Raw genomic sequence first — 23692 nt, 5'->3', positions numbered from 1 at the left:
TCTAGATAAATCAATGAAACCCTTAAAATGCCACGGCATCTTTAACTATGTGCATCAATCAGCTGTTTGTCACCTGCGATGAATCGTTTTGGAATCTGCTGCGATCAGTTACAGAGAGCGATGACGGCCCTTTGCAGAACGACGAGATAGATAATCCCACAATCACCCAGTTTATGTTGAAGGGCCTGGACCGCCACAGCCAGTACCGCTTCTACCTGAGGGGCATCACTGGTGCTGGGAACGGAGAGCCCATTATGATGACGGGGGCCACCACACTTGATGGAGGTAGGATTTTAGATGCTTATTTTTACCAGTACATCTTCGTCTCAGTCAGGTAGACTGTCACTGAAAAGTTAATTCATGTCAGTTAATAAATTCAAAAGTGAAACTCGTGCAATTGGAGAGTTGAGTGGAAGAAAAGAGTATGGATGCAACTTGAGAGGCGTGTGAGCCAAAGCCCCCATTTTATAGTTTTGAGTAGATTCACAAGACATGAACTGAGTCTGGAGTCAGAACTTCAAATCCAGCACAGACAGAGGTATCCACCAACATGTAGCGTACATTATGTTGAGACACTTCTAATCCGGTAATAATATAAGTGGACTTTACGTGATTTCAAAGAGTTTGGATGAAGAGGGAAGAGGCAGAGCAGCCAAACTTCATAAAGTTGCTGTGTGAAGTTTTCGATTGCTTTAGGAGCCCCGTATCATTTGCTGGTGTTTGTCCACTGAGTTTATCAAGTCAAAAGTCAGCGTAGCCATCCACCACCACGATTAAAACTTGTTTAATCGTGGAAAAGAGGTAGCAAACTAACACTCTTATGGCACATAGTGGCCAGACCCTCTCAGTGTGCGTGCACGACTGGAGCCGTAAGACATCAACGACTGTTGACCTCTTTCACCGTTTTTTTTTTTTACAAAAACCTCCACTGACATTGGCGTGAACTTTTTGACCAGTTGGAGCATTTACTGCTTCCTTCTGCTGACCAGCATTGTGGAGATGCTGATTTTATTTTCCAGGGCGACTTGGTACCTTCCCACACTGCCAAACACATCAGTATCTGCTTTAACTAATCTAGCAATTCATGCAGAAGGAGCCTCAACCACATAGCTAGTGCACATACTCTACAGAACGTGGACATGCTTTTCATTAGGCCCACAGTGATGTGTTAACATTTATACTGGTCATATGAAGCAATATACATAAATAACAGAAACGCTTGAAATAAACCGCTTCATGCAGCACATCTCGATAACAGGACTTTTACTTATTGAATTGAGTTATGGAAATAAATTCTGTTTTTTGATTGCATTTGCCTGTTTGTCTTCTAGAGACAGTGAGTCACTAAACCCAGTTTCTCTATTTCTGGTCTGAACACATCGCAGTTCCTCCGTCGGACATCAGCCTGTCTGTGGGGGAAACCTCTGTAAATGTCAGCTGGGAAGCTCAGAAGAGACACAGGAATGTTGGTTTCTACATCCACTACTTCAAAAAGAACGGTATAAAGCAAACACACACACAGCCTTACAGCAGAAAGTCCATAACGCTGGTAGCTTGAACAGCAACTGAGGTTGATGTTGTGCCTAAATAGGTGGCTGGAAAAAGTCAGAGAGGGTGAACTCTTCTCAGTCTTTCTACCAGCTTCGGGGCCTGGTTCCTGGTTCCGATTACCTTCTGCGCTTCTTCTACGGGAACGCCTCATTCTGGGAGACTGGCATCAAGACAGAAGGAACAGGTAGCTCTCTCTGCCTTCATTCATCCTCTTCTCTTTCATCTCCCCTGCTCTCTCCTCTGGGTCTCGCATGTCTAAATGAAAAGCTAGCTTCTAAAGGGAGCGCCTTGCTGTTCTTTCCTTCGGTCTGTGAAGTGCTTTCAAAGACTTTAGTCAGAGGAGAGCTTGGTTAGCCATATAAAATACTCCATTACTCGTGTTTATTTGGCGTGTGCCGTATTTCCCCGGTGAGATGCCACCCTGTCAAAATGCATAATGCTCTCTCTAGTGTGCTCTAGATGCTACTGCTTCATTTATTCTGTGTCTTCTTCCTTGATCCACTTTCCCTCTGAACCTATTCTGTTTTCCCAGGGAGAAAAAAAACAAACAAACTTGTTGTCTTTCTCTCTCACCATTTTCTTTTGTTTTCTTCCCAAAGAAATGACAGAGGTGCAGGCCAGCATTGCTACGCAGGGCTGGTTCATCGGTGTTGTGAGCGCCCTTGCGTTGCTGTTGCTGATATTGCTTATCCTCTGCTTCATCAAGAGGAGCAAAGGAGGGAAATACTCAGGCAAGTTTGGTTTAACGTGATCTTGAAGACAATCTGTGTTTGGACATTTCTGTATGTTTCTCAAGATTAGAGATCACAGTTAACGAGTCACTTGCATTTTTTTGTCACTACTGACTAACTCACACAGTGGAAACAAATACCTGAAATGACAAAGGGAGAGAAACAGTCAATTAAACTTCAAACTAACAACTAAGGGGCCGAATTGCACTAGGAAATAAACTTTCAATAGTACTAATTGAACTGGTGAGGAATCTTAAACAGACCAACATTTTGTCACTCTCTCGTAAACCTAAATGAGGGGTTTTAAAATGTAAATGTGATTCTTGTACTTTACCTTAAACTGGAAACGGACATTTCTGAACCAAAGCAAGCTTATCCCACCTCTGACAGAACCGGCTGTGTTTTGACAGGAGTAATTTTTGAGCAGTAAGTTATTTGTTCATGAATCCAATTTTCAAAACGGACTGAAAGATTAGCATTGGCTCTCTGTTCCTCAGATATTTAAAGGAGAAATAACTTCAGTCTTCCCAACAATTTGACGTTGCTTCTCTTTTAGTGAAGAATTTGTAATTTAATGGCTCCTTATGACTAAATACAGTTATGTCAGATGTTTGGTTCACAGTGTTAGAAGTGGTGGGTGTTTTATCATCTAAAACTTAGAGAATAGAGAATCTAAGTTAAAAAGGAAACCATCATTAGATTCTATTTTATAAGGTCATCCAAATGTTTGCGTTCTCTATTCGCTCACTTGATGTTATCTTGCTCGTTTGACAGAATGCTGCTACTGATGTCTTGAACAGAGACATAACTTCTTTAAGATGGTACTGATAATAAAATCCAACCATCTGTCTCATCCTCAGTGAAAGATAAAGAGGACGGCCCGATGGACTCAGAGGCACGGCCGATGAAGGAGGAAACGTTTGGAGAGTACAGGTTTGTCATCTGAATTTCACTCTGGCTGTTTGTGGAATGTCAAAAAAAAGCCCTGAATCTCTTTGCCTTGCTTCGTTTCCTAACCCCTTTTTTTTTCATTTCTTTGTCTGTTTCCTCACTGATGCCTGCCTCTGCTTGGCAGATCTCTTGAAAGGTATGCAGATATGTTTCACCCACCTATTTTTCACCCCCTGTTGCTGCATGCATGACTTTCTGTCTTCAGCAGTTGTGCACTTGTTGATGGAACTACAAATGTTAATAATAACTTAATAATAACTTATAATTTAGAGGTATGGGGTAATGTAGCCGATACTCGATGATTTCACTACTGTGTAAAGTTTCTAATTGATGATGGTTGAATATTTCTTCATTGTTGTCTTTTTTCTTTTTTTTTCACACATATGTTCTATTCTGCTCCAGTGATCTGGAGGAGAAGCGGACAGCCAGCCAGCCGTCCCTGTGCGAAGACAACAAGATGTGCAGCGAGGACACCCTGAACTTTAACGGCAGCAGCGCTCTGACCACAGAGCTCAACTTGGATGAATCTCTGGCCAGCCAGATCAGTCGTCCAAGTGAAGGTCCGGAGGGGTTCCGCGGTCTGCCAGATAACTCCCCGCTGAACCCCGCGATCGTCGCCCCAACCACTAATGGCATGCCCAATGCAATCGCTATCCTCGATTAACCTCCACCGGAGACCATCAGACCAAAATGTCAACACGTATGTGCCCATACTGTCCTGTTCCCCCCCCTCTGACTTGCTGATGTTTATTTTGAGGCCCAGCGCACAATCATATACAGACTATTCATATGCCCTCTGGCAGTCATCTGACTGGTTAGACATTTGTGACCAAAGGAGAGTCCAAAGTAGTGGACCGCGTGACACCCAACGTCCCATCCTAATTTTTTTCTGTGTAATTTACAGTTAATTTAAAGAGCTAATGTTTATTTGAACCCCCTTTCCTCTTCTTGCGTTGAACAACACATAAACATGTGGGAGGAATGTTGTACATTTTGAAATATCAGGGGTTTGAGGTGTGGTCACTTAGACATGCAGAGTGGTGCATTAAGTAAACGTGGAGCGTGATGATGGAGCTCAGTGTAGGGAAACAGACAGCATGCAGTACCTTGGAAAAGTATTCATACTCCTTGAGTTTTTACAATTTCTGCTGTTATTACTACAAACGTCTGTATTTTACTGGGATTTGTGATGGATATTCACATATACCACATTACGATAGAGTGAAGCAAAACTTTTTAAACTTTTTTCATATAAAAATCTGATTCAGACAATCTGTAAAATGTCAACCATAGATTCTCATTTTCTCTTTCATTTTTTATTTGATTTAAATCTGGACTTTGACGAGGTTATTCTACAATATGGAAAATGTTTTACTTGGATGTCAGCAAGGGCGGTAAATAAAAATTTGGATCTGTGAAAAAGCAGTGATTGTAGTTTGATCAAATGTGAAAAGCTCAAGGGGGTTTGAATACTTTTGCCACTGTACATTTTAATCTTATTTTTTACGTTATTATTTTTTTTAATGTAATGATATGTCCTTTGCCATTCAATGCATCAGATTGTCCTCGCTGGTGATATTTTACGTTTGTAATAGCTTTGTGACTGAACACAAAACAGTTTTTTGGGCATTTTTTATTTATGATCATTTTCATATTTACATAAAGCTTGTAATCTCTCATAGCATTTTCAACAGACCAGGTTGTTTTCCATTGAAATCAAAGGACACAGTTGACTGTGTGAAAATGTCGAGTAGCACCTGGTGTATAGCTGCATCTGCATCTATCTATTCAGCCATAATACAGTATTATAGATATGTAAATGCTCCTTATAGGTTCCTGTGCCTGCCGGGTCTGCATAAAGCGCCAGATTGATGTCACTACAGTCTCGCCTTCCCACAACAAGCGTTACGTCATTTTACTTTAAGTGGAATTGTAACTTTTTTGGTGTCGAGACCTACTTGTAGCTTTCTGTAACTGTCTTTGTCTCTTTCTACTCTGTATTAAAATGTTGTTGAGTTTAACTAACAAACTTTTCATACCTGTCCATCTCATACAATACAGTTTGACTGAGAAGCAGTATTTGTTACACACCGGAGGGTAGCGCCTGGTTTAGTTTTCAGCCTTCATCGGTGCAAGCTGGGTTTTGCAGACAGGCTTAATGACAGCCAGGTAATGTACGATAAAGGCACATTTACATAAGAGAATGTATTCTTTTCAGGACGAGGTAAATATTGTATTTCTGTGCTTTTAAACTGATAAAAAAAAAGACTCTGGAAAGAAAGATAGGAAACGTTTTAAGTAATCTGGAAAGGACCATTTTTTTCACAGAATGTAAATAGAACCACTTCAAAAGAACCACATTTGATAAAAAAAACTTAATATTTAAAAAACGCGCAGTTTCTAAAAACACCCGACTTTGTTCAAAAACGCTTAGTTGAAACTTTTCTTCTTCTCTACTGTTGCTACGAATTCAGACGTGTTTTTGACAAATGACCGCAGTAAGACGTGGCTGTAGCAAAAGAATAGTTCATAGCTGAAGAACAAAAAAGACAAAACAAACAAAAAAAATGCACATTGTTCTGTAGATGTTTGCCAACATATCATTTTTAAAAATCCCCCCAAAAAAAAAACATTGTACATTTAGTGTTATTTAGTGAAAGTAGATACATCACGCAGACAGCGACATTAGGATTCATGCACATGATAATTCACCAATGTGTTGCAGTGCAGTGAATATCTGTGATGCAGTTATGTTGAGCAGGAATGCAGTAAGCCAATCAGTGCCCTCTCTATTCGAATTGAAGCTTTCCACTGGCCAAACATATCATGACAGCCTCCGAGGGAGAACGTGGGATGTCTGTCTGAAAAGACTAGAGGCACCAAAGGAGTTGTGCAGAGACACTCCCTGGTTTAGGTCAAACAGACACGCTCAGGACAAATAAAACTCTATTTTCATACAGGAGCATCAGCCTGCTCAAAATATGCCAATATCCTAACATAACAATGTGCTGCTGAACATTTGTGTTTGTCAATGTTTGGGGCAAATGTTAACTTTGAATGAGAAATGAGTGTACACACACACACACACACACAGATACTCACTCGACTGCCACTCACTCTTTGCTTTTCATGTCCTGAGGGTGAGCCAGTGGGATGCTGGCTTGTTGCTTTTCCACTGTTGTTACTGTTTTTTTATTTATTTATTATTTTTTTTTATAGCTAAACAGACTAATCTTTGGGGGGGTAAAGCAACTAACTGGTTTGTTTAAATTTTGCTTCTCTAAATTTAAAAAAGCTGACAGATTGAAGTAATGGCTGAGTGGAGATGAGAGCAATCAGCTGAGATGTGAAGGGGTTGGTGGTTGTGTGCCTCTTTGTGGTGTGTTGGTCAGCACGGTGAGGATGCCTTCATGTATCCCGCGGGTGCTCGACCGCGGTTGAGAGGAGAGGCACCACAAATGGGGCCGATGTAACTGTAACTGCTTAATTAATCTACAAATGTAACTGGTTATATGACTGACAAATAAAGAACCTTGAACAATCTGTACAATAAATGGTCCAATTCTTCCCCCCTCCCCCATATGAGCTGATAAGTATCACAAATAAACATCAGTAGCAAACGGGCTTGAGTGGGATCCAAAGCCCCTTTGGCAAGTCGGCCTCTGCGCATGTCCTTTCTGGCATTTTTCCCTCGCTGTGTAACTCTAACCATGCACATGTTTTCTCTCCTGCTCTCCGGCTAGAACGGAGATGCCATAGCTGTGTTAATCAGAATACTACAGAAAGCGTTTGAAGGCACATTTAATGCAGGTGAAAGCAGGTTCTTTTTAAATATTCTGGACCTTGTAGCCCCCCCTCTTGACTGACACAGTAGGTTAGATTGCTTAGAACAGCCTTTTGATTTTTATCAAGTAAATCAAATGGTTTTTGATTTACTTGATAAAAAAATATATATGCAATTTCAAGGCTACCTGTACATCTCAAAAATTTAGAATACCATGAAAAAGTTCAATATTTCTTGTCACATTTTAGAAAGTGAAATGTTATATAATATATTATGCAGATTTAATACAAAGAGTGAAATATTTAAATTTATTTCTTGTAATTTTAATGATTATGACTTACAAATAATTAACAGTATGCCCTTAATAATTGGTTGATGCTCCTTTAACATGAACTATTACATCAATGCGCTATTGCATGAAAGTAATCGGCTAAGTGGATGTAATAAAAGCCTGTGTTGCTTTAAAAAAAAGCTTTCAGGTCATCTTTGTGGTTTCTGTGTCTTCCGTCTTTATTTTAACAATATTGCATCGATCCTCTCTCGGGTTTAGGGCAGCTAAGTTTGCTGGCTAATCAGAAACCAGAGCACCATGTTCATCGAACCGCTTCTGGGTACATTTGGCAGTGTGGGCCGGTGCCAAGTCCTGCTGGGAAATGAAATTAACACGTCTGTAAAGCTTATTAGCAGAAGTGAGCATTCAGCGCACTAAAGTTTGATGATAGACTGTGGACTTTAGAAAACTCAGTAGAGCGAAACTAGCAGAGAACATGACACCCCAAACCATCACTGACTGTGGAAATTTCACATTGAGCTTCAAGCAATGTGGATGCTGCTGTGCCTCTCCGCTCTTCCTCCAGACTCTGGGACCTTGATTTCCAAATCAAGTGTAAATTTTACTTTCATCTGAAAATAAGACTTTGGATCACTGAAGAACAGTCTGGTTCTTTTTCTCCTTTGCTCACCTGTAAAATGAGCGTAACATGTTGTTCTGGGTTCTTTTGTGTCCTCTCTACTGTAAACATAGAGACAGACTGAGATTGGTTTGAATAGCTTTATAACAAAATAAACAAAAATCACAATTTGAAAACTGATTGTTTTTCTATTTACTCAGGTTATCTTTGGCTGATGTTGAAATCCAAAACAACAACAAAAAATATCCGACAGAATCAGCTAGGCGGCAATTACTTTTTCACAGCAACCTAAAGGCATTACTAAATACTAATTTTCATTGGGATTATGTAAACAGATTTGGAAGATTTCCTACAAGATGTTGTGTAAAGCCATTCGGTCGTCATTGAAATGTAAACTTCATGAAATTATAGCACCACCTAGTGTTAGACAATGAACACTAAATCATTGGTTTACAACATTCAATCCTTTATTGACAAAAGTAAATTGTTGACAGGGGACAAGCTGATGTTGGGTCTTGATTAGCGGCAACCAGTGTTAAACTGGTCAAAATAATCCCTGGTGGGTTTGTAGGTATAGAGCTCCTTATTCAGATAATGCTGACTGGAACAGAAACAGAAATGTACACACAGTGTGTAGAAACTGACAGAAAATGCTCATTTATATGATACATTTCATATTATTTATCAATTAATAAACAAGTTACCTGATAAAAGTGTGAGAGAGTGTGTGTGTGTGTGTGTGTGTGTGTGTGTGTGTGTGTGTGTGTGTGTGTGTGTGTGTGGTGTGTGCGTGTGTGTGCGTGTGTTTGTGTGTGTGTGTGTGTGTGTGTGTAGAGCTCACTGTGCCTGCTGCAGTCTGGCCAGCTGCTTGTTTTCTTGGTCCATCAGGATTCTCTGTTGTCTTCTTAGTTCTGCCATTTTCTGGTCCTTCTCCTCTCCTGCTTTGGAAATCTTCAAGAGCTGCAAGTCCCAGGCTGCATCCCTAATCTTATCAGCCTCAAGTTGTTTCTATCAAAAAAAAAAAAGAAAAAAAAGTGGCATAAGCTGTGTACTATGCATATATTGCTCTAAAGTAGTTGGTTGCAAACCTAACAAATATCTAATGTTAAGCTAATTTTGCATGTTCTTTCCCTGGCTGTATGGGTTTTCTCTGTGTGAGTAAATGAACCTAATTTTATCCATCGTAGACATAAAAGCTGTTCCAAATTCAAGCAATTCCTTTTGTATTCACAGACAAGACTTGACCTTAAAGTAAAAATATTCAGTTTCAACTTCAGCTTCCAGTCTTGAAGGAAAAAAAAAAACTGAACAGTTATGAACCTTCAGACATGCTGTGCACTGCCTGGGTGGAGACTCATGCATTTATGGAAGTGACACCATGTAACCGGGACCGCAGGAGTACCTTTTTCTCAAGGCGCTGTTGCTCTCTCTGCTCATGGAAGTGGTTGAGCTGCGCGAGGCTCATCCCCCTCCACTTGTCTGGCAGAACGTGCGGCGGTCTCCCTCCTCCCAAATAGGTCTCTGCTGGCTCTGCAGTCTCTGTCAACATGTCAGATGTCCCAGCGTGCCATATTTCTACCAGATTATCCGCTGCCTCGTTCCTACGCTGCTCCCTGCGGTCCAGAGCTCGCACTTCAGCCTGTGTGGAACAACATAGGATGAGGCCTCAGCACTGACCTAGAGAGATCTCAAAGATTACGACAAACAAACAAACAAAAAAAAAGAAGACTGGAGTTTTTATAAACCTGCGAAATGTTCACTCACATAAGCTTGATGGCCACAACCCTTTGCAGCTATAACAACTTTAGCTCTTGTTTGAAAGCGTTCATCAATGAATTAAGTGTTTTTATGAGGATTTTTGACCAATCTTGCATAAATGCATTTGTAAGGTCAAACACTGGTATTGGATGAGAAGGTCTGTCTGTCAATCTTCACTCTTATTCATACCAAAGATACGCTACTGGTTTGAGGTCAGGTCTCTAGTGTGCAGAACAGTCAATTTTTTCCACACCAAACGCCTTCATCCGTGTCTATGGGCACTGTTATGTGCACTGATGCATTTTGGAATAAGAAGGGGGCATTCCCAAACCTTTCCCACGATGTGGGAAAGCTTTGGGAATGACTTTATACACTTTAGGGCATGGGAGTGGATGAATCCTGAATCCAATGATTTGGAGGTGTGAGCAAAGACTTCTTGCGGTATAATGTATTTTCCTTCCATGTAACTTTTTATTACGTTCCCTGTGTCAATAACTGTCTGCTGGACAGCAGTTTTCTGGATGATTTTGTAGGCCATAACATGGCTGTAGCATAACGTTTTCTCATTAAAAATCTTTGTAATCATTTTATTGGTTTCATGTGATATTCTAGTTTGCTGAATGACATGATTTCTGGTTTTCATTATTTGCGAAAAAAGAAATAAAATCACCACAGTCAACAAAAATATATTAATTTGCGTGAAATAATATAATAAGTTTCACATTCTGAATTGCATTACCGAATCAAATAACTTTTGAGAGCATTCTAATTCATTGAAAAGCACCTGAATGCTGCACTGTCTCCCAAGTGATCCTCTCAGGAAGATACATTTGCTGGTGAATCATCGACACGAGTGGTTATTAGGAAAACTACATAATTATCATGAAAAATGCCATGACCTGAAGGCTTTAGAAGGATTTCACTCAATGGGGAATTGAGACAAGAGCGCTCAGGCAAATGAGGGAGCAGCTAAGAGGGGGCTTTCAAATAACAAACCAATTCCATGCATGCATCATGTTAGTTCATCCGTGCGTGTTGGATGGCACCAAATAATGCGACTGCCTCCCTCCTGTGTCAAGTGTGTGTAGGCATCACTTAACATTTTTAGTTTGCAATTCTAATTTGAACGTCCCAGCCGAGAAACCTCTGTCACAGCTTAGAATCCCCGCTGGGTTCGGCTTCAAACATTTGCATCAAATGACGGCGCGTGAGCGTTGGTGTGTTTGTTGCATACCAGGGCTTGATTGTCGTTCCAGAGTGAGACGAGGGCAGCTTTCCTACGCTCCTCTTCGACTGCATTCTGCTGGGCCCACATTAGGTCTTGATTCACCAGCTGGTTGTTCAACAGCATCTCTGTGAAGCGTGCGGAAATGTGTTTTGTTTTTACAACTGCATTAGCTGCACTGCCCACTGAAAATAGGTCTCAAGCCACACACTCACAGCACTTCGGGATGAGCATTCATCAAAGTCACCTGGCAGAAAGGACTGTGTGGGAAGATGTGATTGTTTGTGCGGAAAACCACGAAGCACGTTTGTGTGATTTATAGCAGCTCTTGTATTAATTCTGCTCATAGGTAATCATGTGTGTGCTTTGTGTGTGTGTGTGTGCACGTTCATGTTTTGCTCTTTTCACCTCTGTGCTTCGCTCTCTTGTCCCTCATTTTCTTATCGTCCATTTGTTCTTGCAAATCTTTTACTTTTTTTCTCATTTGCTCTTTAACCCTTTCCTTCCGTCTGCGATCTTCTCCCTGTAAATTAAACAAAAACAAAGAAAGAGCAAGGTGACTTCCCACTTTTATTGGATTTACTGCTGTTGCCCGTTTAAGCACACCTATCTCAATCTTACCTCAAATATGTGCATGCTGGAAGGCCCCAGTTCGGACTCTGGAATCGTGAGGTTGTACTGCCCCTTCACCTCGACATCATGAGAGATCTTCATTTGCTGCTGTGAATCCCAGAAGTGGTTCAGTTCCTTTTGCAAAGCTTTCCGCTTCTCTTTCTCATTACTATCTTGCAGAAGAAACAATTCATCTTGTCGTCTCTGCAGGTTATCTGAAATAAGTTCAAAAATATACAACTGATCTGTATTTATTAGTGATAAAATGGAATTTTATCATTGTGTAGTTTCTTCATAAATGGTAAATGAACTGTTCTTGTGTAACTCTTTGTCTAGTCCAGACAAATCCAAAGCTCTTTCACCCATTCACACACAAACCGATGGTGGAAAGCTACTTCATTGTAGCCACAGCTACCCTTGGGCAGCTGTGGCTACAAGGTCAGTGCTTCTGACAGAAGCAAAAGACATAGAAGGATGTTTGTAGTTACCAAAATCCCTGTTTCGTAGTTTCTCACAGCTTCGCTTGTGCTTATTTTCCAGGACTTGCTGGTTTAGAGCATCCAGGTCGAGGCCCATCACACGCAGGCGAGGGTTGAAGAATCGGGCTTTGCGAGCTCTTTCTGCAGACCTTCGGGCCTCCACGACCTTGTCTTTTGAATCATCAACAGGCAAGTCCACTTTATACATTTTTATGGTTTCTAGTCAGATTCTGAGGGGACAAAATTAAATTCAAAGCTACTTTATTGATCCCAAAGTGAAATAAGATGTTGTTGTAATACAACAAATTCTTCAAAGAGTTATTATAGATGTGGCTGTTGACATTAAAAAAGGGCTAAAATAAAAAAATACAAAGAAATGATAACACATTAAAGCACAAGAAACACTTTTCCAAATAAAAAAATTCAAAACAAAACAAAAACTATTAAATTAATTCAGTAATTAATACATACAGTATTTTAGAACAAGGTCAAGTACTTCCAGTACCAAATAGCACATCAGGCTCCGCAGATAAAAAATAAAAAAGTTTTTTCACTTTAAGTTAAACTGTAGGTCGTCTTTATCCCGTGGAGTTTTTATGAAAATATGCTTTTTCTTCATTCAGAAAAGAAAGATAAAAAGACAACCAGATTAATTGGCTTCTTTGTCTCTCTTGTAGAAAGCTTTTAAATTACATTACATTTTATTAGTTCTTAGAAGAACTAATAAATCCATATCCTCACTCTTACCTGTAAGATACTAGCTGCATAAAACGTAGGGTTACAGTTAACATCAACGGGACGTCGTTGCTGTCACCGTGTTATGTTTGGGTTTGGCTGCCCTAGTTACCAAGGTAACATTTTTTTTTTTTTTTTTTTTTTGCTACAAGAGAAAGTTTCTCTAAACTTAAAAATAGACTTAAGGAATTTGACAAATATATTGGCAGAATTTAAAGGTAAGGATATATTTTTTTCTATTTTAAATGTAATTAGCAGCGGTAACCATAGACACAAACAGTCATGTATGTGTCGCATGGTTACGTCGCTTTTAACTCCGCCTCGCGAGAAAATGCGAGGTTTCGAGTCTCGCGCGCTTAAGCTTTTCCTGTTAGGTTGTAAAATGGCGCTCTGTTGTTACAAGTGTTCCGATTAAATTTGACAAGGATTTTTTTACGCGGTTTTTATGTTAGAGACTTTGCATTTACTTCATAATGTAACTTATGTGCAAGCGAGCTACATGTTGAGCAGGAGCGTTCATTCATTTACAAGTTCACTTCGTTTGTGTTAGACAAGTTGTTCGCTGCAGACTGGCTGCTAGCATTATTAGCTAACTGAACATTGTCCGTGCAAATTTTCATCCAAATATAAGCTCATTAACAAGGAAAATGGGCTATTTGAAACTAATAGAGATAGAAAACTTCAAGTCATACAAAGGACGACAAATCATCGGACCGTTTCACAAGTTTACAGCAATTATCGGACCCAATGGATCGGGTATGTTATGATGGAGAGCTAAGGCAAAATGTAAACTGTTTGCTACCATTGGCTAACGGTAAACACGGTGTCTTCTCCTTGTGCTGTTTATTGTTGTAGCAGTTAGGTATGGTTTATTGTAAAACACTTTACTAACATTAGAGCGTGTATTTTGTAATACGGGTACTAAATATTTTGCACTTCATTATTGTTGTAGGAATCTGTTTAATAGCTTGTCGGACGGCACGTTGTTGCTTTAGTAAAAACATGCCACGCACTTTAGTTTTGTGAATGTTACTGAAACGCTGAGATTTACAAAAGGTTGGGAAACATTTGTGTATCTTGAGCATGACGGTGGACTTCCATGGACAAATTGTGTATTTTGCTAAATCAGAAAACAATACAGATTTATTTTAGGTTGAGATGATAATTGTTCTATACATTTTGCTTTTGTATTTCTTGGGACTTTCTAAGTGTCTTACACATTTAATAATGAACGCAATAAACCGTTTAGAAAATATAAAGCTTATGGGGCTTTTACATATGTCGTTACTTGTCTTATAAACTAGTGTCCACCAATTCTATGTAGAAACCTTTCCTAACAAAATGGATTTTTTAAAATATATTCAAGCAAGGTCTGACAAAAATGGCAGCTATGAAATATTTTAACTTTGTGATGCATAAATATGAAATAAAACAAAAGAAGCAAAAGGAAATCCGTTTAGGGTGTGGAAACAGAACTTAAAAATGTCAATGCATTTCATTGCAGGTAAATCCAACCTCATGGATGCCATCAGCTTTGTGTTGGCAGAAAAGACGAGTAACCTGCGTGTTAAGACTCTGAAGGACCTAATCCATGGAGCTCCTGTGGGGAAGCCAGCTGCCAACAGAGCGTTTGTCAGCATGGTGTACCAAGAGGATAACGGAGAGGAGCGTTCCTTCACACGGGTCATTATTGGTAAGAAGTCGTTATGTACAAATTGAGAAGATATACCGTCTGTCGGTAATATTTATAGTAAAAAAAACCCCAGCTTTTTGTCATTACGTATCTTTCTGTTTGAACAACATGACAAATATTGTCAATTAACCAATTCTAATTCTGTTCAGAACAATATGTGTGTTGCTCCTACCACGTTTGCTTTGTAACTAAAGGACACGGTTTGTCTTAGGGGCCTCATCCGAGTACCGCATAAACAATAAAGTGGTTGGACTACCTGAATACAGCGAGGAGCTGGAAAAACTTGGCATTCTGATCAAAGCCAGAAACTTTCTTGTCTTTCAGGTAAGTGTTTAGTGAATCGCTTCCTTCACAGAGTTTCAGTAGCAAACCATTTGTATAAACTAACATACTTTTGGTATTACTTGATTAGTAAGTGCCTTAGATTAAGTGTTTCACCTCTGGCTAATACCAAATTTCTATGGTGCAGTAATATTTTAGTCTGTATTTCTTTGGGCAACTGCTTTTATTCACCTGAGTTTTTTTATTTGTTTGTTTTTATTTCACCAAAGGGGGCTGTGGAGTCCATTGCCATGAAGAACCCCAAAGAGCGAACGGCGCTGTTTGAGGAGATCTCACGTTCCGGAGAGTTGGCACAAGAGTATGACCGCAGGAAGAAGGAGATGGTGAAAGCAGAAGAAGACACACAGTTCAATTATCACCGCAAGAAAAACATTGCTGCAGAGCGCAAAGAAGCCAAGCAGGAGAAAGAGGAGGTAGGCACTTTGAAATAATTAGAGGTCAAAATGAGTCTGTTTTCCTTTGCTTTTCACTGGTCAGGGTTGAGGTTTAATTTTTCATATTTTTCAAATATGAAAAATTAAATGCAGAAAATGTAATAACTTCTGCTACTTTTAATCTGACTTTTTTGAGCTGAGTAAAAATCAAATGAATGTCTTAATTTTCTGTTGGATTCAATACTACTTCAAAGAACCTGCAGCAGATTTTTCTTTTATGCGTTATATAAAGTGCTGCGAGAAAAAAATGTGAATAAATCTGCACATGATTAATCAAAAAATGTTTCTACCAGGGAAAGCCTGATTGGTGTATTTCATTCCTTCCAAGATTGCCTTAGTTACTGCAAATCAAATCTAAATCTGCCACCAAGTTCAACCTAAATAAGTTCTAAAAACAAAAAAAATTGATCGCAAAGCTAATCACATTATTTTCTCTCTTGTTCTTGATGTCCTTGTCAGGCTGAGCGATACCAACGCCTTAAAGACGAGGTGGCCAGAGCCAGCGTACAGTTACAGCTCTTCAAGTTGTACCACAATGAGGTCGAGATTGAGAAGCTGAACAAAGAGCTCGGCCAGCGGAACAAAGAAATCGATAAGGACCGTAAAAAGATGGACCACGTTGAAGAGGAGCTGAAGGACAAGAAGAAAGAGTTGGGCAGGCTGATGAGGGAGCAGCAGACCATCGAGAAAGAAATCAAGTATGTCCTCATGTGGTTCTGGCCACCTTCTGGGTGTGCATGCCCTAAAATTTTCAGTGCAAAATAATTATTTCCATCCTATTTGCAGGGAAAAGGACTCTGAGCTGAATCAAAAGAGGCCTCAGTACATCAAGGCCAAAGAGAACACGGCACACAAAATCAAAAAGCTCGAAGCTGCGAAAAAATCTCATCAGAACGCCCAGAAGATGTACAAGAAGCGCAAAGCTGACATGGATGAGCTGGATAAGGAGATGAGAGCGGTGGAGTTGGCCAAGCAGGAGTTTGAGGAAAGAATGGAGGAGGAGGCTCAGAGCCAGGGCCAGGACCTCACACTGGAAGAAAACCAGGTCCGACTCGATTTAAAGCTTCCTTAGTCCTTTTATTCAATGAAACTTCAGTCATACCAATAGATGCCATTAGCAAATGAAAAGTTTGTTCACATTTGTGTCATAGCATTTGAAGTAGATTAAATACATGCAATACAACGAAATAATTTCTGCCCTCCCAGTTTATTTAATCTCCACATTCTTAAAAGTAATGTGCATGTTTTCTTAAGTTATTGATCGCAATATTTGCTTTCAGGAAAAAAGAATCAGCTTGACTCTCGTTTCCTCCTTCCCCCCAGGTGAAGCAGTACCATCGCCTGAAGGAGGAGGCCAGTAAGCGCGCTGCCACTCTGGCCCAGGAACTGGAGAAGTTCAACCGGGACCAGAAGGCTGACCAGGACCGCCTCGATTTGGAGGAGAGGAAGAAAGTGGAGACAGAGGTAAAAAAAAGAAAGAAAACAACTTTTTAAAATTTCAGATAAGAAAAGCTGAGTCTGCAAATGTTTCCTCATTTCTCAGGCCAAAATCAAGCAGAAGATTCGTGAAATAGAAGAAAACCAGAAGCGTATCGAGAAGCTAGAAGACTACATCTCCACCAGCAGGTACGTCGCTGGTGTATTTGCTCTCTCTCTGCAGATTCCTGCTGTTCATTGAGCCGCTAACATGATTTATTTTACTCCTTCACTCACACATTTCCATATTGCTAAACTTCAGACAGTCACTTGATGAGCAGAAGCGCATGGAGGAGGAGCTGACGGAGGAAGTAGAGATGGCCAAGAGGAGGATTGATGAAATAAACATGGAGCTTAATCAGGTAACTAAAATAGAAAAGACAGAGCAGTGTTGGCTTTACTCATTGAACATATTCACATTTTTAACCTTCTGTACTTTACTTGAAGTTGATATGTTTTGATCTTTTTCTTTAGCTTGACTGCAGGCTTCCTTTAGCTTACCTGCTTTCTTCTCTGTACATCTAAGAATCGTACATCAAAAAGTAAAAGTGGATCATTACGCCAGTGTGTACTCCCTGTTTCTCACTGGTGTCTTTAAACGTTTTAGGTCTCGACCAATTTAGGCAGATTTGAAATACTGTTGATTTAACAGAGGGCAAAATGTTGCTTCTTTCTGAAGAGCTGAAAGACAAAAATGTGTAATATTCTGTACAATATGTTTCTAAAAGACGTTTTATAGCTGTAAAAATGTTTGGTACCTATTCTTTTTTTTTCCAGCTCAACTTTTACCTGTCTGATTTGATGCTTATTGTTTTTAGCTTTAACCTGAATACACAAATCATCAAATCTGAATTAAGAAAAAATCCAATTTATCATAATTAAAAACGCAAACATGCTAACAGAACGCTTCTGTTTTAAATATGAAAGTATAATTAAAAATTAGTAAAGCTCTACAAGGGTGGATTTTATTTGATTATTATTACTATTTTTAATTTTATTTTCACTTTGTCAGTTGCAATTCCTTTAAACAATCTACATACAAAATTTATATGGACAGCCACACCAGTGGTGCGTTTTCCCAGAGTCCCATATGTAACCTGAGGAGTAAAAGTAGAAATATTTTCAGCTTCACAGAGTAGAGCACAGCTTTTTTTTGTGTGTGAGTGCAAGTAACCACAACAAAACTCCACTTCTCCCATTCAATAAATAATTTGTGTGGTCTGGATTGAAAGCATGACAGGACGGGACTGACCACTTCCATTTGCTTCAGGTGATGGAGCAGCTGGGAGACGCCAGGATCGACAGACAGGAGAACAGTCGGCAGCAGCGCAAAGCAGAAATCATGGAGAGCATCAAGAGACTTTATCCCGGATCTGTGGTAAGTTACTGATGTACAGAATCGACCCTTCAGTGTCCATACTGGACAACATGTTGAACATATTTGAATAAAACCACCTGCTGTTGTGTTTTCAGTACGGCCGCCTGATCGACCTGTGCCAGCCCACTCAGAAGAAATATCAGATTGCTGTTACCAAAGTGTTGGGCAAGAACATGGACGCCATCATCGTCGACTCAGAGAAAACCGGCCGAGACTGCATTCAGTACATCAAGGAGCAGAGAGGAGAGCCTGAGACCTTCCTTCCTCTGGACTATCTTGAGGTGAATATTACACCACAGATAACACCTCAAGGAAAGAGTAATTAGAATGGAAAGCACTGAAAATAAAGATTTTATTTTGCACTGGAAATAAGTGCATTTTCAAAGATTCAGAACAGAGATCCCTAGTCCTCACTGACACTGTGCTGCGACTTTTAGATGTCTCCCTGTTGCAACACACCTGAATGAAAGGGTTGAATTATCTGTTCAGCATATCATCAGGTTCGTCTGAGTGCTGATGATGAACCATTAGTGTTTAGGAACAGGGGGGCATCTAAAAGTTGCAGGACAGTAAAACTTGAGGCCCCTGATTTAGCAGCAGTTTTGGAGGTAATTATCATTCATGTTGATCACCCAATGAGCAGAAAACCTTTTTTTTTTTCTCCCCCCCTTAAGGTCAAACCAACAGATGAAAAACTGAGAGAGCTGCGCGGGGCCAAGCTGGTGATAGATGTGATCCGCTACGAGCCGCCACACATCAAGAAAGCCCTCCAGTACGCTTGCGGCAACGCTCTGGTTTGTGAGAATGTGGAGGACGCACGAAGGATCGCTTTCGGAGGGCCTTACAGACACAAGGTGACGAACCTGGTTTCAGATGAGAATGCTGTTAATATCCTAAGATGTCAGTTTGCTGATGCGTCTTTATTATCCTGTGTTCAGACGGTAGCCCTGGATGGCACGTTGTTCCAGAAGTCAGGAGTCATCTCCGGAGGAGCCAGCGACCTGAAGGCCAAGGCCAGACGCTGGGACGAGAAGGCGGTGGACAAACTAAAGGAGAAGAAGGAAAAACTCACAGAGGAGCTAAAGGTAACCAACTCAGAAGAAGTCAAGAATTTGATTGCTTATTTAGTTTATTTATACCTTGCGGTTTGTTTTTAGCATGAATCACTTTCGGATTTTCTTTGCAGGAGCAAATGAAGGCAAAGAGGAAGGAGGCAGAACTGCGTCAGGTGCAGTCTCAGGCACACGGCCTGCAGATGAGACTCAAATACTCCCAGAGCGACCTGGAGCAGACCAAAACCAGGCACCTCTCCCTCAACATGCAGGTACGCCCCGAGCCTCTCGTTTTGTCTTTTGGGATTTTTGAATAGTGATTGTTGGTTTTAAAGTGTTTTTTTTTTTTTTTTGTTTGATTTCTTGTTTGCAGGAGAAATCCAAACTTGAGAGTGAACTTGCGAATTTTGGCCCTCGCATCAATGACATCAAGAGGATCATCCAATCCCGCGAGCGAGAGATCACTGACCTCCGAGACCGCATGAACCTAGTGAGACTGACTGAACGCACAGCCTGCTTAAAACCGGCTTTACAAACGATTCTCTAGTTTGACAGCTGGGTTTGTCTTGTAGGTGGAGGACGAGGTGTTTGTTGAATTCTGTAAGGAGATCGGAGTGAGAAACATCCGAGAATTTGAGGAGGAGAAAGTGAAGAGGCAGAATGAGATCGCAAAGAAGCGGTCAGTTTAGAGTTTAAGTCACTTCTCTGCTAGCAAAACGTTTTGTTTTTTGTTTGTTTTTGTTTTTTTGACTCGTGTTGTTTAATTTCAGTCTTGAGTTTGAGACCCAGAAAACCCGTCTGGGAATCCAGGTGGACTACGAGAAGAACCAGCTGAAGGAGGACCAGGAGAAAGTCATGATGTGGGAGCAAACTGTTAAGAAAGATGAGGCTGAGATAGAGCGCCTTAAGAAGGTCCAGAAATATGTTCAAAATCAGCATTAATGGCTTAATATTGACCTAGCTTGAAATCAAGACGGATGTGATCTGTGGTTTTACTTAGGAGGAGCACAGACACATGAAAATCATCGATGAGACGATGGCCCAGCTGCAGGACCTGAAGAACCAACATCTCACCAAGAAATCTGAGGTCAACGATAAAAACCACGAAATGGAGGAGATTCGCAAAAAACTGGGAGGCGCTAACAAGTCAGTGTCGACTAAAACCAAGATTAAATAAAACGTATTGGTGTGTATTTTCTAAATGTATTTGGCCTGTTTGTTGCCTTCCAGAGAGCTGACCCAGCTCCAGAAGGAGGTCACTGCCATCGAGACCAAACTGGAGCAGAAGCGCAGTGACCGCCACAACCTGCTGCAGGCCTGCAAGATGCAGGACATCAGGCTGCCGCTTCGCTCTGGAACGATGGATGACATCAGCCAGGGAGAGGTATGAGGACATGGCAAAGACGTTTGCTTTTATGCACCTTTTTTTTTTTTTCCTAAATCAGGATTTGAAAAGAAATTAAAGTTATCTCTTGCTGTTGTAGGGGAGCTCCCAGACAGATGACTCCAGCAGTCAGAGGACGTCCAGCAGCGTTCTGGCTAAAGAAGCTCTAATAGAAATCGACTACAGCAACTTGTCTGAAGATCTGAAGGTTAGATGCTCCAAGTAATTCCAAGAGATTCATCTTTTTGAACCATAAGAACTTCCTGTATTTTATATTAAAGCAGTTCCCACTCTGAAAAAAAAAGTTGCATAGATAAATAAATAAATCACTTTTATCTGCTAAGCTTTTAGAAGTTTAGTACTTTTCAAACAACAGTGTAGAGCTGTTTTTTATTTATTTATAAAAGACATGTAATATTTCAGTTATTAAAATAAAAAAGTCAATTAAACCTTTGTAATGTCCAATAGGATGCATTGTCAGAAGAGGAGATAAAAGCAGAGACAAACACACTGCAGCAGCGTCTGAACGAGCAGCAGAGCATCCTGCAGAGGATCAGCGCCCCCAACATGAAGGCCATGGAAAAGCTGGAGAGCGTCAGGGACAAGTTCCAGGAGACCAGCGATGGTGAGAGGACATGATCATGGTTGGGTTGACGAAACGGAGACAGGACCAGAGGAATCGTCTAAAATGAACTCTTTCTGATGACTTTACCCGTTTGATTTCAGAGTTTGAGGCCGCTCGTAAGAGAGCCAAAAAGGCGAAGCAAGCCTTCGAGCAGATCAAGAAAGAGAGGTTTGATCGTTTCAATACCTGCTTCGAGTCTGTGGCCACCAACATCGATGAGATCTACAAATCTCTGTCACGCAACAGCAGCGCCCAGGTGTGTTTTAGCTTTTACTGGAGCAAAATCAAAAAATATTGTATTATTTATTAGTCACATTTACTGTTGCAGAGTACGAGACAACCCAGCTCTTAACTTCCTGCTGGTTGATTATCTTTCTTAGGAAAAACAATATTTAATGTCACTCATTGTGCTGCACAAAGAAAAAGAAGCATTTTGGCTGCTGACTCAGTTAGTCTGAGATCTGAATCACTCTTGGTGTTTTGCAGGCTTTTCTGGGCCCAGAAAACCCAGAGGAACCGTATCTGGATGGTATCAACTATAACTGTGTGGCGCCAGGGAAAAGGTTCAGACCCATGGATAACCTGTCTGGAGGAGAGAAGACGGTTGCTGCCCTGGCTCTGCTTTTTGCTATCCACAGGTCTGACGAAAAAAGCAACACAAGCGGACATTTTAATCTTTTTTAAATAACGAGCATTGGTGAATCCTGCTTGGTGTGTTTGTGATATTTAAATACTTTTAGGACCTGGATGAAAGTAGATTTCTGTCCACGTCTTTAACGTCTCCTCTGCGTTCTTGCAGCTACAAACCGGCGCCGTTCTTCGTCCTGGATGAGATCGATGCCGCTCTGGACAACACTAATATTGGCAAAGTGCGTTCAGATTTCACCGTCACTGACTCTTCATCAGTGATGCTTGTGACTAAAAAAAAAAATACATATATATATTCTTTCTTTTCAAGGTGGCCAATTACATCAAAGACCAGTCGGTACAAAACTTCCAAGCTATTGTCATTTCTCTGAAGGAGGAGTTCTACACCAAGGCTGACTCTCTTATAGGCGTTTATCCAGAGGTAGGTTTCCCTTTTCACTGACCGTCAAACATTACAACACTGACACTTTGTAGATATGATATATGATTAAAAAAAACCCATTAAGCTTTGACATCGTGACTCGCTTTGATATGTTTCTGTAACATTTAGCATTGTAACTTGAACTGGATGTATTGGGATGACATGCGATTATGTCTTTCAACTGTAACAGTAAAAGTTTTGATACATTAATTTTTTTGTAAGTGGTGATATTTTTTTTGCTGTTCAAAAACAACCCAACAATAAATCAGATAATCAGAAGTGACTGGGAACATTAAAATGGCTTAATTTCATCTAAAAACAATCAAGGTTTTATCTGAGGCTTTGCTTCTTGATCTCGTTTCCACTTTGAAACAACTTAAATGTAGTTTCTTGAAAACCTGACCACCTTACCACTTTGTTACCTTTTTTATGGTGTTTTTAACAACTACAGTCACACACATTAGATGGCCCGGCATAAAGCAAATGCTAATTATAATTTTCAGCAACAGGATGTCCAACCTCATCAGTTTTCTGCTGAGCATTTCTGCCCTCCAGAGTTTTTATTTAGCAAGTTGGCAGGACTGAAATAAATACTGTTTGTTTTTAGAGTGTCTATGACATTCAAGTGATTAATTGAAGAAATTAAAGTGATTCTTTTTTCCTTTTTCACAGCAAGGAGATTGTGTTATCAGCAAAGTTCTCACCTTTGACCTGTCGCAGTATCCTGATGCCAACCCGAATCCAAATGAGTAATAAGAGCCCGCTCAGTACTGTTCTATATAGTTACAGATCATGTATTCAGTAAGTCTTCAGTTTTCTTTTGTTGTATTTTTTTATAGTTTAGTCATTCATGAAACCTTTTCTTGCTGGGATGTTTTATTTTATTTTTTTTGGAGTAAAAACTAAGATTTCTGTACATTCAATGGAAACAACCCTTTCTGAATTTGACCATTATTGTTCATTATTGTAGTGAATTATGATAAAGTAAAAGGAGACTCGACGCTTTTTAGTGAACTGTAGGATTTATACTAACCAGTTAATGACATGCCTTTAAAATAAGCAAATTCCTTTTTTATACCGTTTATGGCTCTCAGTTTGTTTGCTTAAAGCCTTTGCCTGTCCTCTGTGTGCTTAAAAGCAAATTACATTTCATATGTGCAACTTTTTTTTTAAAGCTCAATCAGGAGTGTTTAGTTGTTGTGAGGTGGATGGATTCCCTGTGCGATAACTAAATAAAAGCAGTAAAAATGGCTGCAGCTTAAACTGCTGCAGGAAGATTTCAAAGCTTTTTGTAACCTGACTTAATATTATGTCAAAAGTACCTAATAAATTGGAGTTTCACCTGAAACCACTTCAGCATGAATAAGATGATTATGTCTGTTTGGTTGACTTTGCTTTAATAAATCTAAAGTGAATTCATGTTGGTTTTTTCTTCGTACTTATTCATTCAGTTTAAGAAGAAAACATTTGTAGGCTCTCAATTTTAACGCCCCTCCTCCAGA

General features: G+C 40.1%; 3 protein-coding genes and 1 long non-coding RNA gene across 5 annotated transcripts in view; 2 read left to right on the top strand and 2 right to left on the bottom strand.

Annotated features, from left to right (window-relative positions):
* Positions 1-6776, top strand: part of l1cama (L1 cell adhesion molecule, paralog a) — a 52016-nt gene extending 45240 nt beyond the window's left edge. Inside the window, exons 23-29 of the mRNA XM_008413625.2 lie at positions 109-285; positions 1386-1499; positions 1592-1735; positions 2151-2282; positions 3143-3215; positions 3358-3369; positions 3636-6776. Of these exons, the coding sequence (XP_008411847.1) occupies positions 109-285; positions 1386-1499; positions 1592-1735; positions 2151-2282; positions 3143-3215; positions 3358-3369; positions 3636-3897 (914 nt within the window). The 3' untranslated portion in view covers positions 3898-6776. The remainder of the gene's footprint in view (positions 1-108; positions 286-1385; positions 1500-1591; positions 1736-2150; positions 2283-3142; positions 3216-3357; positions 3370-3635) is intronic.
* Positions 5015-8059, bottom strand: LOC103467331 (uncharacterized). Its single transcript, XR_534060.2, has 2 exons — positions 7809-8059; positions 5015-7663 (listed from the first exon to the last, which is right to left on the bottom strand). It is a non-coding gene; the product is annotated as an uncharacterized LOC103467331 (long non-coding RNA).
* Positions 8060-8373: 314 nt separating this feature from the next.
* On the bottom strand, positions 8374-12953 carry ribc1 (RIB43A domain with coiled-coils 1). 2 transcript variants are annotated; one of them, XM_008413629.2, is made up of 9 exons: positions 12750-12953; positions 12474-12615; positions 12012-12232; positions 11533-11738; positions 11320-11434; positions 10921-11039; positions 9331-9567; positions 8770-8936; positions 8374-8529 (listed from the first exon to the last, which is right to left on the bottom strand). In XM_008413629.2, the coding sequence occupies exons 3-9, from the start codon at positions 12208-12210 to the stop codon at positions 8448-8450; spliced, it is 1125 nt and encodes a 374-aa protein (XP_008411851.1). In that variant the 5' UTR covers positions 12211-12232; positions 12474-12615; positions 12750-12953; the 3' UTR covers positions 8374-8447. The 2 variants fall into 2 exon arrangements, with proteins under 2 accessions (XP_008411851.1, XP_008411850.1); XM_008413628.2 differs by lacking the exon at positions 12474-12615.
* A 136-nt stretch (positions 12954-13089) lies between these two features.
* On the top strand, positions 13090-23609 carry LOC103467334 (structural maintenance of chromosomes protein 1A). Its single transcript, XM_008413630.2, has 26 exons — positions 13090-13493; positions 14242-14430; positions 14642-14754; positions 14982-15185; positions 15666-15904; positions 15993-16251; positions 16530-16670; positions 16750-16832; positions 16945-17044; positions 17953-18060; positions 18156-18341; positions 18735-18914; positions 18999-19145; positions 19247-19384; positions 19486-19602; positions 19685-19791; positions 19883-20024; positions 20113-20258; positions 20343-20496; positions 20597-20704; positions 20965-21121; positions 21223-21377; positions 21608-21759; positions 21921-21990; positions 22080-22190; positions 22863-23609. Exons 1-26 carry the CDS (start codon positions 13385-13387, stop codon positions 22941-22943), a joined length of 3696 nt encoding a protein of 1231 aa, XP_008411852.1. The 5' UTR covers positions 13090-13384; the 3' UTR covers positions 22944-23609.
* The last annotated feature ends 83 nt before the right edge of the window (positions 23610-23692 follow it).

The sequence above is a fragment of the Poecilia reticulata genome, linkage group LG7, assembly GCF_000633615.1.
Source record: "Poecilia reticulata strain Guanapo linkage group LG7, Guppy_female_1.0+MT, whole genome shotgun sequence".
Taxonomy (NCBI): Eukaryota; Metazoa; Chordata; class Actinopteri; order Cyprinodontiformes; family Poeciliidae; genus Poecilia; species Poecilia reticulata.
This window is presented reverse-complemented; position numbering and strand designations above follow the sequence as displayed.